General features: G+C 47.7%; 1 protein-coding gene across 1 annotated transcript in view; it reads left to right on the top strand.

Annotated features, from left to right (window-relative positions):
- LOC144791668 (D-beta-hydroxybutyrate dehydrogenase, mitochondrial-like) overlaps positions 1 to 16,218 on the top strand; it is a 94,703-nt gene that overhangs the window by 50,833 nt on the left and 27,652 nt on the right. The window contains exon 3 of the mRNA XM_078666400.1: positions 3,819 to 3,960. Coding sequence (XP_078522526.1) covers positions 3,819 to 3,960 — 142 coding nt within the window. The remainder of the gene's footprint in view (positions 1 to 3,818; positions 3,961 to 16,218) is intronic.

Here is a 16,218-nt window from a genome sequence, read left to right as displayed (position 1 = left end):
AATCTCCCTTAAGGGGAACCCCTGGAACAACCTTTTTTGGCCGCAGTAGCTTGGCATTGTCCTGAGGATAGCGCATGTCGTTAAAAGTCTGGGCATCAAGATAGATGCCAACCTCTCATTGGTCAATCAAGTGTCCTCGGTGGTTGGCACCTGCCTGGGTCTAATGTGACAGTTGCGGAAGTTGGCCCCCCTGCTGTCAGCTACCACTCTAAAAATGATCGCATCTGCCACGATCGTGTCCAGATTGGACTATGGCAATGCCCTGTACATTGGCCTCCCTGAAAAATTATTCAGCAGGATGCAGGTGATCATGAACGATGCAGCCAGGCTGATTTTTAGGCTGCCTAGATGGCCTCATGCCACCCCTTGGTTACACTGGCTCCCTGTTAAACAGAGAGCCAAGTTTAAGGGTCTCTGTATCGCCCATAAAGCCATTTCTGGCCAAGCTCCGGGCTATATTAAGGAGCGTCTGTTGAAATCTGAGCCGGAACGCAATTTTGCGATCGTCCACGGCAGGCTTTCTGGCCTTTCCAAGAGTTAAATTGATATCGAAAGGTGGCCAAGCATTCTCTGTTTTAATTCCTCTAATCTGGAATCAATTACCGGAGAACCTTCGGAAGGACTCTGTCCTCCTTTCCTTTAAGAAAAGTCTTAAGATCTATTTGTTTAGGGAAGCCCCGGCTACAGTATCGTTTACTGGCCTGCATGTTCCTAGGACATTCATGGCTACCTGTGCTTTCTCTACAAGCGCTACGAGACCTGCAGGTGATTATGCGCTATATAAGCTACAATTAACATAACATAATCACTTATATAATTATCCACTAATTGGTTATCAGAAGTTTTCATCACTTGGACCATACCGCTCACCATGCGCGTTGCGTACATTGGGGCGTGCGGGCGTTCAGAGTCTGAAGGGGGTGGGCGGTCCGACGTCATGTTGATTGACATGATTGTCACCAGGGGCAGCAGGCAGCACCACAAGTGCACAAGAGTGGGGATGGAGGGCAAATTTTTAGCCCTTGCCCACATGCGCACTTGTATTTTCACTGGCTTGCGCATGCCCATTAGGAGCCCCTCGGTCTCCTAATGGGCATGCGGCGGGCATGTAGTAGCCGTGCCCTAAGCCAATCCTGGCGCTGCTGGCAGCACCAGGATTGGCTGAGAGAGGCTGCCAGTCAACTCCAGGACCGTTCGTAAAGGCGCCAAGCCATGGGGAGCAGAGGTTGCATGGAGCGGCTAAGGTAAGTTTGACTTTTTACTTTAAAATTTTATTTCTACGTGGACAGACTGTTTGAAAAACACTAATCGCAGCCTTCCCGTTCGCACTCCTTAAACGTCCTTAATATTGTTTGGATTAATAGAATTCTGTTACGTCACTGTTTAAATCACGGTTCCACCCTATAAGAAACACTAGTGCATGGCATTCCTGTACTGCCGCATAGACCTCGGCCAATCGTCACATGCTAATTTCACAAGAATCACTGCACTGTTACAGCGCACTCGATAAACTGGATTCCCTTTAGGCGCTAGACTTTGTTAACACCCGATGTAATGGTACTGATTGTATCAGCATTAGAAGACTGAACGGCCCAGTCTGCAGTGGAGTGTTTCACATCTGTTGCGCCCAGTTCCAGGCAGTGCTCCGCAGTACATGCCTTCCTTCTCTGAGCTGTTTTACCGGCTTCCCTGGAATGTGTGCCATTTCCAAGGGAACTGACTGGTGTGCTATGGATGTATGACATTACAACGTATACCTTTACAACGCAACATCCATTACAACGCATTCCATTACAACGCATGCCATTACAACGAATTTGTAAAAACTACCTTTACAACGCATTCCATTACAACGCATAATACCTTTACATCGCATACCATTACAACGCATAACATTACATTGCGTGTATGGTAAGTGTTGGATAGTGTAGGGGTAAAAATTACTATTCTATCTCCAGGGGGTGCAACAGTAGGGTAAGTGTTGGATAGTGTAAGGGTACTATGCGTTGTAATGTTATGAGTTGTAATGACATGCGTTGTAGTGTCATGCGTTGTAATGGTTGCGTTGTAATGGCATGCGATGCAATGGATGTTGCATTGTAAAAGTTTCATTGTAATGGTAGTGCGTTGCAAAAGTTGTGTTGTAAAGGTTGTTTCCCGTGTGCTGTGGGGCTTTGAAGAGCTGGAGAGCAGTTGGCGGCCAGCAGCTGTCTCTCGGCTCAGTGAGAGTGAAACGGCAGGGGCTAGCGCAGCAGTGATCATATTTGCCATTCAATAAGGTTGCCGAGGATTTCATTAGCATGGATCTGCGTCGGACTCTCTTTGCTTCTCCCGCGCTTCTCTGGCTTTCCCTGTCCCTCCCTCTCATCTCTCCTGTCCTACCTTTCCCACCCGTCTCGTGCTCTAGCTCCAATCCTTCCCCACCGGCTGTCCTCCCCTGCGCCCTCTCTTCGGCCCCTCTAACTTCCCCGTAGTGTTTGACCTATTGCCTTACAGCAGTGACATTCTAAAGAGGCGGGCGGCCTCAAACACGGGAGAAATCACAACACTGTTCCCGTGGCAAGCTTCTCTGCCACTATCTCTCACCCAGGAGATACCGCCCTGCTTCTCCATAGCAACCCCACCACACACCGGCGCCAGGGTGCTCTCCCACAAAGTTTACGCCCCACCACTTTCAAATGTCACGAGCCACCACTGCCGCTCACTCTCCTAACTTGGCTTGTTGAGTTCAATATTGAAGTAGTTTGAGGCCTGGCTCTTTCCTTTCCCAGAATGATGGTTCCTCAACACCTGTTGTCTTGGTAATGATCTCGTCCAGTTTTGGCTTTAGGTCGGTATGTCGACATTAATTGGCAGACTGACCAACTGCGTTAATAACAATGAAATATACGATATATGATGGGCAGTTGTTGCTAGATTCTTAATGTACGCCTTCTGTTTACGGTATGTATTGCAGCACCAAAGTCACTTTTTTCATTACGCTGTCCACTCTCTTTACCAGCCTTTCTTGTATTTATTTTCTGATTGTTTTTAATATAATCCATTCATTCATAAAAACTTTATTCAATCTTTTTAAAAAAGTACATAACAATACATAAAATCACAATATAAAATCACATAAAAATGAACTTCAGATCAAGTCAGGTTTAATATAATCAATCTTTGATCAGTAAACGTATCACTAGGATCTTCTCTGGCCTTATTCATTAATTGATACTGTATAGCGAAGTATGACTGCTTGTCATTGCAAATAGTCCCATTTTGAGCAATTGTCTCAGGGCAGGAATGTTGGGCAGGAATGTTGCTGGCACACAGAAAGCCGAATGGAAAGAAAGACTTGGGATGCGAGCACCGAATTATTATCAAATTTGGAGCTGTAAAAAGAGGAAATCCTTCTGTTAGCGATTTCCAGTCCCCTCGCCTGTTGGCTGTTGCCAATAATGATTCTTCGTAAAAGGATGACCTAGAATCAGATCCTTCCCCGATATTACAAGCACTTACGATTGGAACAGCACTTAAAATGGGAAATCTGCTTTAATACCGGAATTTTGCACCTTCCTTCACAAAATGCTCCATAATCAGATCGACCATTCCATCAAGATGTCTTCCTGGCCTTTAACAGATCTTCTGTATCATACCAGCAGTGACAAGGGGGCTATGTCCCAGTGGGGGTGATGGGATCGGTACAGCTTCTGGTCCAGGGGTCTCTTGCATTTGTATTTCAATAGTTTGCGATTATCAGTTTAGTTGGAATTTTATTGCATCGTTGTCAGATGGTCATTCGGTTGTTTAATGTTGGCCTTGTGTGTTTTTTACAGGATAAAAATGGGGATGGAGCAACCGAGTTGGAAAACTTCAGCTCAGACCGCATGAAAGTTATGCAGTTAGATGTGTGCAGTGAAGAGCAAGTCGCTCAAGCAGTGGAGTTTGTAACTGAAAACCTGGAGGAACCTGAGAAAGGTACAGCACCTATATCGGATGTCGCCTCTCACAGAGTTCTTGTAGAAAAGCATACTTGTATCTCGTATGTCAACTGGAGGGACTGCTCACAGTGAGCATTCGTTTTCCTACCCTAACCCAGAATGGTAGGATAGCCGTCGCCGACTGCTGAGTCGGTTATTGTACTAGGTATGGCCATTCCCCCTACTTTTGGCCAGTGTGATGACGAAGGCACATAAGTCGATTAAAGGTCTAAGACGCCATTCGTGCATATGTGTGTAGCTTCTCTTTCATGCTCTTCTTCGCTCGTGTTCCTCCTCCACATGGTTGTCCATTGTAGCATTACTAGGGCTGTGGGTCCGTACGGATAGTTAGACTTGGGTCTAAGCTACCGACTTTGCTGTCCCCGGATCTACATCCCCATTAATTTGCTAATAAATCATGGTTCACAATAATACATTTATTTCTTTTTAACCTGTTGGTCTGAAATTTCGAAATGAACTCGATTTGTACAGATCCTGTACTGGGTTTGTGGTTAATCCTGTGGTTATTGTTGGTTATGTGGATTAGTCTTGTTCTCAAGGAGAAGATTCCATACATTTACTTCAGGGCCTGTGTGGTGGGTTCAAGAGTAGGAGCTGGGGGGCATGGGGTATACGAGTGTGTATGCAAACCTGTGCTAATTTTACATTTCATGTTTCTGTTGCAGCTCTTTTACCATGCTTTTCCGGTGTCACAAAATTTAAGAAACTTACATTTGAGTACGCTCTCACGGTCTGGGAGTAAACCCTCACAAGGGCTTTCACTTAAAAAAAAAAGGCATTGATCAATTATGCTCCTTGTCAGTGGAGAAGGTTAAGAAATTCTCAATATGGCATGCGGCCCACTGCAACTAAAGAAATGCTGTATTTGAGGGTAACAGAGGTCCCATTGGAGTTGATGAGGAATAACCCAAGACTATGTGAACTGGTCGTAAAATACTACAACAAAAGAAAGTTTTTTGTTTGTAGTTTTAATTTTAAATATAGCCTTTTGTGGTAGGTCAAGCAGTGTTTTTAAATGAAAAGGGTTTTCTCTGAGAACCAATGCTATGCCAATGTGGCCTGGTCAGTGTGGGAAAGTGGTAGGGCCTCCATGAGGCTGGTGTAAACCCATGTAGCACACAGCTGCTGCCCTTTGACCTGCATAAGTAGTTCATTGTACTATATTCTTTGCATATGCTTGATGAACTGCAGTGCAATGCTAGGTGTCAGTGTTTGGCAGAAAGTGCTGGCAACATCTGCCCATGTATCTCACCAGTGATATAATGCATTACCCCTACTACAGACACAGTAGCTTTGTTGTCATGGACGCACACAGTACAGATTGTTTCGTGCAATACACGTTGCCTTTACAGAGCTTGTTGTCGCAAGGTAATTTCATGATAAGAAAGTAAACTTAGCATTTAAAGTTTTCTCTAGGTATACATGACATGGGCCGCAGTAGTTGGGAGTGTGGGGGTTTGGGTGAAGAACCGTGGCTCACCTGCTACCCTAAATCATGCTCATAGTCCACCCCAACCCATTGGCTTGCGATATTATTACCACATGAAGAAGCATGTATTCCTTCTAACCCCCTTACTGCCTTCAAACATTCTCAATTTGTCAACTCCAGTTAAATGTAATTGGGTTCATCCGCTACAATCATTTGTTTCAGCGTTAGAATTATTTTGAGTCACTCGATGTGTGTATGCTGCCATCTAGTGTTTGAAATCAGGAAGTATTGCTATCAAAACAAAACTGTTTTTTTTCTCCTTTGTGTCGTCAACTATTTCTGAAGTCAGACTACGTTCTCCGTGGAATGGTTTAGAGGTGAATCACAAATTTGCTAGCATTCGCGACAAGAATTTGCAATTCTATTAAGGACACGGAGGCGAGGATTATGCTTCTCAATCTTTACTAGAAGCTCACAGCAGCCAATGAAAATGCTTGCTTTTCATTCAATATAAAGTTAAACTACATATCCCATCATGTCTCACACATAGGCACGCCCCCCTAGTCCATAAGAGGCCTCAGCCTGCCGCCATCTTCCTCTTTCTTTCGGCGAACAGCTCCAACGAAAACGTGGATTAACTCCTCAACTCTTCCAACGGGAAGAAACAACATCATCAGGCGAAATATCCTGGCCTCCTTTGAGCCTCAGTCGCTCTTTTTATCAGAATCTGAAAGAAAGGATATGAGACCGTAACCATTGGGTGGGCAAGCATTTATATACACATATACATGCCGGGTGGGATAATCCTCGCCTCCGTGTCCTTAATAGAATTGCAAATTCTTGTCGCGAATGCTAGCAAATTTGTGATTCTATGGCAGGACCGGAGGCTTCAGATTATGCTAGTTTAACGCTTATTAAAGACTACAGAGGTAATATCCCCCACCGGCTCATAATAAAACGTTTTGAAGGTCGATACTGACGACCAATCTGCACAATGCAATATATCATGAATTCTGGAACCCAACATGAACGACTTCGATGCCATGGCACTCCTGACAGAATGCGCACCAAAATGGTGATGTCAATGCCTGCTTCACTCATAGCCTAGCGAAGCCATCTGGCAATGGTGGCCGCAGCCACTGCTTTGAAAGGCCTTCGTAACGCGATCAAGAGCTGCGAACAGCCCTGAGGCCTAATAGCCGCAGTACATTCCTCATAGTCATTAGACATTGTACAACACACAACTTTTCATTCTCCTGAAATGCATTATAAGAAACATGTGTAGATAATGTCTGAGTGCGCCTAACAATCTGAAAAAGAAACTCCTTCCGGAGAAAATACTCTACCTGTTACGTCCAGCGCCCGTACATCCGATGATCTCCTGCGAGCCTAGAGGTAAAGTAACATGGCCAGCTTGGCCGACAACTGCTTTCTTGGATAGAAGCAAATTCGCTGGCCATCTGACAAAAAGGTCTAAAACCCGAGTAACGTCCCGCAAACCGGAATATATCGGTCTAGGAGGATTTTCCACTCTAATGCCTGCCAGCAATATGCAAACGACCGGGTGCATACCAATCGGCCTCCCATCCAGCTGGACATGGCCAGCCGAAATGGCAGATCTGAAGTTGTTGACCGACCTATAGGCCAAACCCTGTGATGCCTCATCCGTCAGGAATTTTAGCATATGGGGTAATTCGGCCCCCACGGGATCCAGATGTCGTTCCACGCACCAAACCACCCAACCTTTCCAGGCCGAGGAATAGCGTATCCTCGTGGAAGGTGCCCAGGCCTGCTTGATGAAATCTGCAGCCTAGCTCAAATCCCTGGCACTTGCCACTGTTGCTTGAAAAGCCACCAGGCCATCAGCCGAAGTCTACCTTCCGCTACCAGAGTGTGCCTCTCCTGAGGAGGGCCCAGCAACAACGTCATCGACTCCGGGAGGAGTCTGGGTAGGTCGCAGCGCCACAGCCTCAGCTTGTGGAACCAAGATTGCGACGTCCACCAAGGCGTCATCATGACCACCTCTGCGTTCCGCCTGAACACCTGCGGCATCGCTCTGGGGATCAGCAAGAAGGGGGGAAAAAGCATAATGCACCACCTGAGACCAGTCCTGGAGAAAAGCGTCCGTCGCGTGCGCCAACGGATCCGGCCTCCAACCGCAGAAGCGAGGGATTCGGAACGGCAGCCTCAACGTGAATAGATCCGTCTCGAACGGACCCCAAATCCCCTCTAGTCACCTGAACATCCTCGGGATCAACTTCCAGTCGCTGAAGTCCCTGAGGTACCTCGGGTACCAATCTGCTACCTGAGTGGACTTACCCGGGAGACATTCCGCAATGACCGATATCTGGTCGCGAAGGCAGTAATGCCAAAGTCCTTGGCCATCTGCACAAACATGGACGACCTCGTGTCTCCCAACTTGTTGATGTATCCCCCTGCCGGGACATTCTCCAGACGCAGGAGGAGACAACAGGCTGTCTGCTTCAGGGACCACGTTCTCACCGCAAACGAACCCGCGAGCAGCTCCAGACAGGTGCTATGAAAGGAAAGTTCTTCCGGGGACAATCTCCCACCTGTGGAGATGTCGCCACCACGCGCGCCCCAGCCCCCCAACGGCTGGTGTCGGATTCTATCGTGATATCCGGAAGGCAACCTAAGATCGCTCGGCCGTTCCAAGCGTCGACGTGTCCCAACCACCATTGCAATTCTGTCCTCATCTCCTGCGTGAGGGGAATGCTGTCCGAATACGAGAGACCCTTCTGAAGATGTCTGATCTTCAACTGCTGCAGGGCCCTGTAATGCAACGGGCACGGAAAATCGCCTGAACTGAGGACGCTAGAATCCCTACCATCCTTGTCAGGGCCCCGAGGGAGACAGTGTGGCTGTTTAACAGCTTCCTGAACTCCCTCTTTAGATCCTTCAGCTTGTCCTTCGGAAGGCACAACTGGGCTATCACCGATTTCACCGTGAACCCTAGGAAATCCATAACCTGAGAGGGAATCATGACCGACTTCTTGGAGCTTATCACAAACTCAGATCCTGCAAAAAAAGGCATGGCCAGCTGGAGGTGCCGCAAAAGAGTCCGCTGGCACTGGACCACTATCAGAATACCGTCTAGGTATATAATGAGGCGAATACCCCTCTCTCGGAGATACGCCACTACCGGCTCCGTCACTGTGGGGAAGCACCAAGGAGCCGAGGAAAGCCCGAACGGCAGAACCAAATCTTCGTACCATTGGTTCCTCCACCTGAACTGCAGAAACCTGTGATGGGGGGGGGGGAAAAATCGGAATAGAGAGATAAGCGTATGCCTGACTGAACAGGACGTGAGTAAAACTCCCAGTAAAAGCCTTGAACCGTCTGCAAGACCCAGGCGTCCAGTGTAAGTCCACCGAATTGGTATCCGGTCTCGCCGAACCTCCTACGGGAGGGGTAGAAGGTCCCTCCACGGGTGGAGTCAACGTCCTTTCTGCCCCTTCCGAAATCGCCTCTATGGGAAAAACACCCTGGTTCAAGCGCGTTTGATGCCCGATAGGGCATCGTCCAGTGCCGTAAAGGTACCTACGTACTTGGAGGCATACTTGACGAACCTGTCATCAAACAGAAGGCCCTCTGCAAGGGTCCCGGCTCCGCGTCCGCGAGCTCCGTTAGATTGGAATCCAGTTTCATGAGCAACGACTTTCTCCCCTCTGCCGAAACGGCACAATTAGCGTTGCCTAAAAGGCAGATGGCTCTTTGGGCCTATCCGGCAAGCAGGTCTGAAATCATGATGACAGAGGTCCCTTTGGCCACTAAGGCCATCTCCAAGATCTTAGCCAAGGGGCCGACGGCATCCAGCATCTTGTCCTGACACCCTACCAAGCCCTGTCAAAGCCTGTCATAGGATCCTTCGTGAACTTCTCCAGAAAGGTGAGAAGGTTGGGGTCTGTCTCCGGCGTTTCCGCCACTTGATACGGGATGCCGGGTCTAGGGCATTCCGAACGCAAACGATTCCGCACTACCCTGGGGAAACCCATGCGTAAATGCACATGAATATAGGCTGTCACAGCCGTAGGCGGCGCCCAGTCCTGTGACCTGGGATGTACTATTGCTGTCGGGACAATGGTAAAGGGGGTAGGAGCCGGCGCAAGGCTCTTGGGCCGCGCCGATTATGCTTTCTTAGGAGGGTTGCGATCCTCCTAGTCGGCTGTATCCGTGCTGGTACCAGTGTCCGTGTCTGTGTCAGTATCATGGACCCTACGCTCAGCGGAGGTCTAGCCCCCTGTGTATGAACAGTCCGCCATAGCCGGCAAGGTAGCTAAGGCCTGCGAGAGAGGCCAAGTGGCAGCGACACCCGAAGGATGACCCGAGGCTGAAGCCTCGTCTCTCTTTGTCCACGGTTTGGTGAAGCCATGTCGCTTGGCGAAACCCACTAGTTGTCGTCATATGGGACGAAGGGCTGAAGCAAGTGCCTGCTGCACCGTCTGTGGGACCGTAGTCCCCATCGCCCTATTAACGGAGGACTGGACCGAGGCGTCCAAGGCACTAACCAAGTTGTCCCCCAAGGCAGCCGACTGCCTGGTCTCAAAGTTCTCCTCCTCATTATAATCCTCTTTACACTGTTCATCTGACAGCTTGATGTATACTCACACCATAGGTTGCTGACACCTAGGGTCAGGCACAAGGAGGGTCAAGGGGGGGGTCAGCCCACACAGCACACTAAACCTCTACAACCATCAACCCCCTCAGCCAAGCTGTAATCAAAATGGGTCAGGGACGCAGGCCTCCACAATACCTCGAGCGTGTGCGCACTCCAAACGGCCTTTTTCTTGTATTTACAACCTCACCAGGCGATACAGAGGCAGAGGGACACCTTCCTAACTACTCCGAGTGCAAATCGTAATTGAAACTAACTTCGCGGGTCGCGCCGCGACGTGCAGCCCAAACGCGACTGAATTCTACCAAAAGGCAGCCCAAATTCAGCGCGTTTGGGCGCCCGCCGCGGCCGAGAGCCACCCGGCCTGTACCAGCGTCAGCAGCGATTAGGGATGCCAGCTGCGCATGCGCTAGACGCGCGCTCGTCGTGGGGAAACACCGGGATCAAGACACACAGGCTCAAATGAATTAAGGCGTCCGTCTGCCTCCGGTCAGTGACCGAAGCTACCCTCGCGCCGCCTAGGCGCGCTCTCTGCCACCATCGAGGAAAACAAAGAACAGAAACGGCGGGCGCCGAAGCGGCCCGCCGAAGCACCGCTACTCCCTTTAAACAGTCAATCACCCTAAGGCATACAATACCGGTAAAACAGTGCTCAATACCGTAATAATCATATAGTAATCACAATACCGGTAAAAACAGTGCTCAATACCGTCACAATCATATAGTAATCATACACATCTAGCGCAAATCACATCAGAGGGAGTAAACGAAGGTGCACTTAGCTCTGTGAGCAGCAAAGAAAGAGGAAGATGGCGGCAGGCTGAGGCCTCTTATGGACTAGGGGGGCGTGCCTATGTGTGAGACATGATGGGATATGTAGTTTAACTTTATATTGAATGAAAAGCAAGCATTTTCATTGGCTGCTGTGAGCTTCTAGTAAAGATTGAGAAGCATAATCTGAAGCCTCCGGTCCTGCCATAGAATTGACGAAATGCGAGATATCCAATTCTAAGTTTTTGGACACAGGGCAGGTTCTAGGATTTTTTGGCGCCCTGGGCGAAAGGGAGTGTGCGAGGCCCCTCTAATTTGCATATGTGACATATTCTGGGCTCCCGAAGCTGCTTTGTTCAGACTTCTCCTGGGCCACAGCTCCTCCTCTCAGCCACCTACAAGCACCTCTTTTACAGTCCATTTCAGGCTGAAGGCGTGAGAATTGCTTGGGGGCTGAGAGTTAAACCTACGTGGCGCTAAAGTGCTGACAGTGGGCGTCCCACAGTGTCTCTGAATAGGCAGCCGGGCAGGAGTTCTAATTGCAGGACACACCTACAAAATGCGTCTCCTTACAACTGGGATACCATCCCTGAGAGGTCCAGGGAGTACCCCCTCCCCTCTGTCTCATGGGCCCAATTGTAAAGAGATGCCTTTCTTTCAATTGAATCTGCAGGAGTACAAAAGGGCTGGTGGTGTGTTAAACTGGTGCGTGGCCCCATGCTAGTGGGCTGAGTACAAGGCCCTGGGCAGCTTCCTATGCTTAGCATCAGGCCCTGTTTGGACATACCAAGTTTCCTGACCACTTATTCTGAGAAGAAGGCTGCAGGAAGCTCGCCTTTCGAAGGACTTCAAGAAGTCAAGTTTTTCATTTTTGTCTGTGACCAGGCCAGAGGAAGTTTACTTTTACTTTGCTTGGGTCTCTTAAATGCAATTTTCTGACCAAATATACAGAGTAGTTTAAGATTTTGTGAATTGCTCCAAAAATTGGCACTCACATGCCTGGTGCGTTTGTCATATCATAAATCCCAACACTGTTAAGCTTACTTTTACTTAAACCCAAGACCCATAAATCGAGAGAAGTGAGTCTTCGTAAATTGGGCAACGAAAGAAATGGCCTTCCATACACCAAGGTCTAAAAAGTTCAGCCATCGATATTGACGATGGGTTTCAAGAGATGAGAATATTACTGCAGAGGAGCCAAGTGGGAACAACATGCTGACTGAGAGGACTAGAAATGTACCTCTTTATTATGTCGAAATCCATGAGCCTCTCCCAGTAAATATTCTTGGAATTACACTTGAAGCCTAAGATCCCAAAGTGTCTCAAACAGAATTCCTCTTGGAACTGCAAAATAGAGCATCCAAGTTCACCAAAAAGTCATTGACCTCACATGACAAAAAGGTTAAGAACTAAGAATTGGCGACATCTAAAATGTTGGAAGGTAGATCTTTTGGAGTTCACTTCTTCCGGGTCCGCACCAAACGCATCACAAAACGTATGTTGATGCAACTGTGAAATCTGAAAGTTCAAATCCTGTTGATCATCAAAAGCTAGTGAAGTTTGTCAAAGCTAAAAGACAGACCACTCTGCTTGATGCCGAAGTTCCGTTTCTCATGAAGAATAAACCAAGAACGTAGACTTTGACACACCAGAAAAGTAGGATGAGATGTGAAGTACTAGATCGGATTGGCTGAACGGTGGCTTTCCCTTAGAGCTGATGATGTTGTCCCTCTTATGTTGCCCGTACCACATCTCCCGGTCTGACCCCACAGAGATGCCCTGCTTGATGGTCACACTAGTGTCCTCACCCCTTCTGAAGGTAATGTTGATGCTGTGGATACTGCTGACATTGTAGATGGCTTGATCGGAGGTGAAGGTTTAACTGGTACCGGGCCTGATGTGCTTTCACCTGGCTCTGACCCCGTAGCCAAATGAAGGAAAAAAGCATTGAAACCCAAGTCAGGGAATCTAAAACACCCACTGGTTACCAAAGAGCTGAGTGTGCTACCCAGTTTAACACAATCAAACTCTGCCCTCTGGGATAGCATAAGTGGACCACTTGGTGACCTGCTTGATCTTAAATTGCGTCCTATGCACGACTGCCTCACAGCCATTGAGAAGTGTCAAGAAAACTACATTCATAATAATGAGTGACATACACCAGGCCCATCTAAGGGGCAGCCTATGGTAGATGTAAGGTTACTCACTCAATTACGTGCATTTAAGGGGCTGCGAAAATGAGCAGAGACCTGTCACATCCTTGGGAACATCTCCTAGCCCTAGAAGCCGGGCGGTGTAGCTGCTCTTTGCATTTGCCTTAGCCTTATGTCAGTAGCCACTCGGCCTCAGTTGGGAGACCAATTCGCTCAGCACCCCTCCCTGTGATCAACTTACCACCAGCCTCTTGCCCGTATGTTGTTATATTAGTCAACGTTCCAAGCTTGACCCCTGGTATAACAGAGTTGAAACAGAAACTAAAATATAAGGTGAAACACTGGCTCAATCCAAATGAGAGATGTAACCGAAACCTCTATTAGAACATTCTCTTTGTGCGCAGAGTAGGGGGAGTGGAGCCTCTACTCTGTCAGTTTCATGGAGACTGTATAGTTGTAAACTTCTGTAGGTAACTGGTTGTTGGCACAAGCCAGGGCCAGCTCAGCAAAGTCAGTAACAGTTAAGACCCTACCGCTGGGCTTTTTCTATAAACATGTGGGGCCTTTAGGGCCAGATTCATCAAACCAAAATCCGCTTGCAAAGGGCCAGATTCTGAGAATCTGGCCCTTTGCAAGCGGTATTTTTGCATTTGGGATGCATCATCCCAAATGCAAATATCGCAATTTTAGAAATTGCTAAATTGTGATTAATTGCATTTAAGGAATCTCAATTAGAGATTCCTTAAATGCAATGCATGAACCATTTAAAAATTGCGAATTCGCAATCTGGGGCCGCTATTTACCGCGTTCTAACTACGTGGTAAATAGCAAAAACTTAGAAAAATGCACTTCAGTGCATTTTCCTAAGTTGTATGTTACACACACACATGTCCTTGGGACATGTGTGTGCGCAACACCAGTGAACATTACCATTTCAGGGGTGCACTAGGGTGTCCTTTGGACACCCTGGCACCCTTGAAATTGCTTCCTTATTTGCGATTCGCTAATTGCGAATCGCAAATAAGGAATGACTCCCCATTCATGCCTATGGGCCTTTAGGCACATAGGCATGAATGGGAAAGCCATTCCTTATTTGCGATTTGCAATTAGCGATTCGCAAATAAGGAATCAGTAGAAATCGCAAAATATATTGCGATTTCTACATGCATCCCGTTTTGCGAGTCTTTAATAGCGAATCCTTAAAATTTGCTATTAAGAACTCGCAAAACATGACTTTCATGAATCGGGGGGTCAGTTTCTACTACATCCCTGTACAATACAAATTAAGTCACATTGTATGGAGCCGCCCCTGTTGGGGAACAGACTCGTGGTACTCTCTGGCTTGGAGGATAATGACCGAGTGGAAGGGAGCGTGATTGAGCTGACATTGCATGAATTAAGTACTCTGTATATGTAAGCACTATACACTCGAGCTGAATGATAACTCTCTGTGGTGTCGGACACAAGGAGGAGACCGTTGCCTTATCAGGTGAGTCGTCTTCACACCTCACCCAACCACGGTCGGACGGCCAACTTCGCACCACCAACAACATTCCCTGTTCTTTCCGTGTTCTACCTCTTACCTATTTACGTTCTAGGTTCCAGAGGAGATCGGGCCAATTGACCTATATGCCACACTCTCCTTTCTGTGGAAACCTGGGGTAGCCCAGGCCCCCCCCCACACACACACACACACACACACTGGACTCTTAAGCTCTTCCTATGTGTGTCCCCTGCATAATTCTACACGTGGCCTAATCTTAAGGTTAGCCAAGTTCTGACTGTAGCCCAACTGTGCCCGTGGCTAGCAAGGGAAACCTGGCGTCCACTGGTGTAACGAAAGCTGAGGGGGCCCCCCTGCAAGGTACATGGAGGGGCCCTCAATTCGTACTGGGCTGAGGGGGCCCCCTGCAGTTCGGGAGCCCACCCCCCACACCGCAGGGGATAGGGGGGCTGTGTTACGCCCCTGCCAAGTTATGGCGACACTAAGTTAAGATTCCTAATCTGGAATAGTGCTACCCTGGCTTCTAAATTACTCATTGAGGATTGGCATAGTTTGGTTAATAACTGTGATGTCTTGTTTTTTGCAGAAAATGTGGGCGTGGGATGATGTCTGTTTTGACAGGTACACGTTTCAATCTTCCTGCAGCTCCCTCCACTGCACCCGCATCCAAGGGGTGTTTGGCTTCTTGGTGTAAAGTAGGCCTTAGCTGCAAAATATCACTAATACTCATGGAGGCGGAAACTATGCAAACCTTTGATTTAAAGTGGGGTCCAAATTTTGGTATTATTATGGTTCATTTTTATAGCGATGACTTCTCTACTAAGTAAAACCAGAATTTCCATGGGCTATTTGGCTTGGTAGAAAAATTAGCCGAGAAGAATGCATATCTAGGAGGGTCATTCAATCTAGTCCTTGCTGGTCCCTTTAATGCAGAGTGGGCATTGTGCCTACCCCGCCTCATCAACCTTTGCTCCAGGTCTGGATGAATTTTATTGGGAGAAAGTTATGGACCCTAGGTGGGCAGTTACTGTACACCTTTTTGGTGGGCATGTAGCTCAGTAATTAATTATGTCTTTGTTTCTCGGACCATGCACCCTTTTATCCTGGATGGGGTGGTGCTCCCTACTATTTACAACAAGCCCGCTCTATTAAAATTCCTATAAAGGCCCTGAGGATTAATAGAGAAAGTCTGCAGGTTTTACCCACAAAAGACGCAGGGTGTGAGCTTGTCTGTCACTCCGCAGATATTAAGTTTAAAATGAACTAGATTACCAATAGGTCCGAGAATTTGGTTAATTGTTGCTCTTCGGAGGTATCTGGCCCCAATGCTGCTCTAAGAAGCTTTGTAGAATTAACCTCTCGTTTAAAAGACATGCTATCTAGACCCATGGGGAAATATATAAGACATAGTAAGACATGGTTTGACAAAGCCTGCAGAATTGCCAATGCTAGGTTACGCAGGGAATTAAAGAAATCCCCCAAGGACCAGGTAGAAATTAGTATGTGTAGTGAAGCCTACACCATGGCCCGTAAAATAGAAAGATGGTGCTTAAGGATGAGAAGTGGGAAACCCTTGTAGCTCCCTGCCAGACCAAAGACCCAAAGGCTTTCTGGAAAGCAGTATTTGTTTGCTTTGCCCCAGGGATATTGCCCAGTAAAATTAGCACTCATATTGTCGTGTAGTTCTTATAAACCTAGATAGGATCTGCACGTTTAGACAACGTATTCTGCGGGATTGGTGT

The sequence above is a fragment of the Lissotriton helveticus genome, chromosome 11, assembly GCF_964261635.1.
Source record: "Lissotriton helveticus chromosome 11, aLisHel1.1, whole genome shotgun sequence".
Classification (NCBI taxonomy): Eukaryota; Metazoa; Chordata; class Amphibia; order Caudata; family Salamandridae; genus Lissotriton; species Lissotriton helveticus.
Note: the sequence above shows the minus strand (reverse complement) of the source record. Positions and strands in the feature narration are given on the sequence as shown.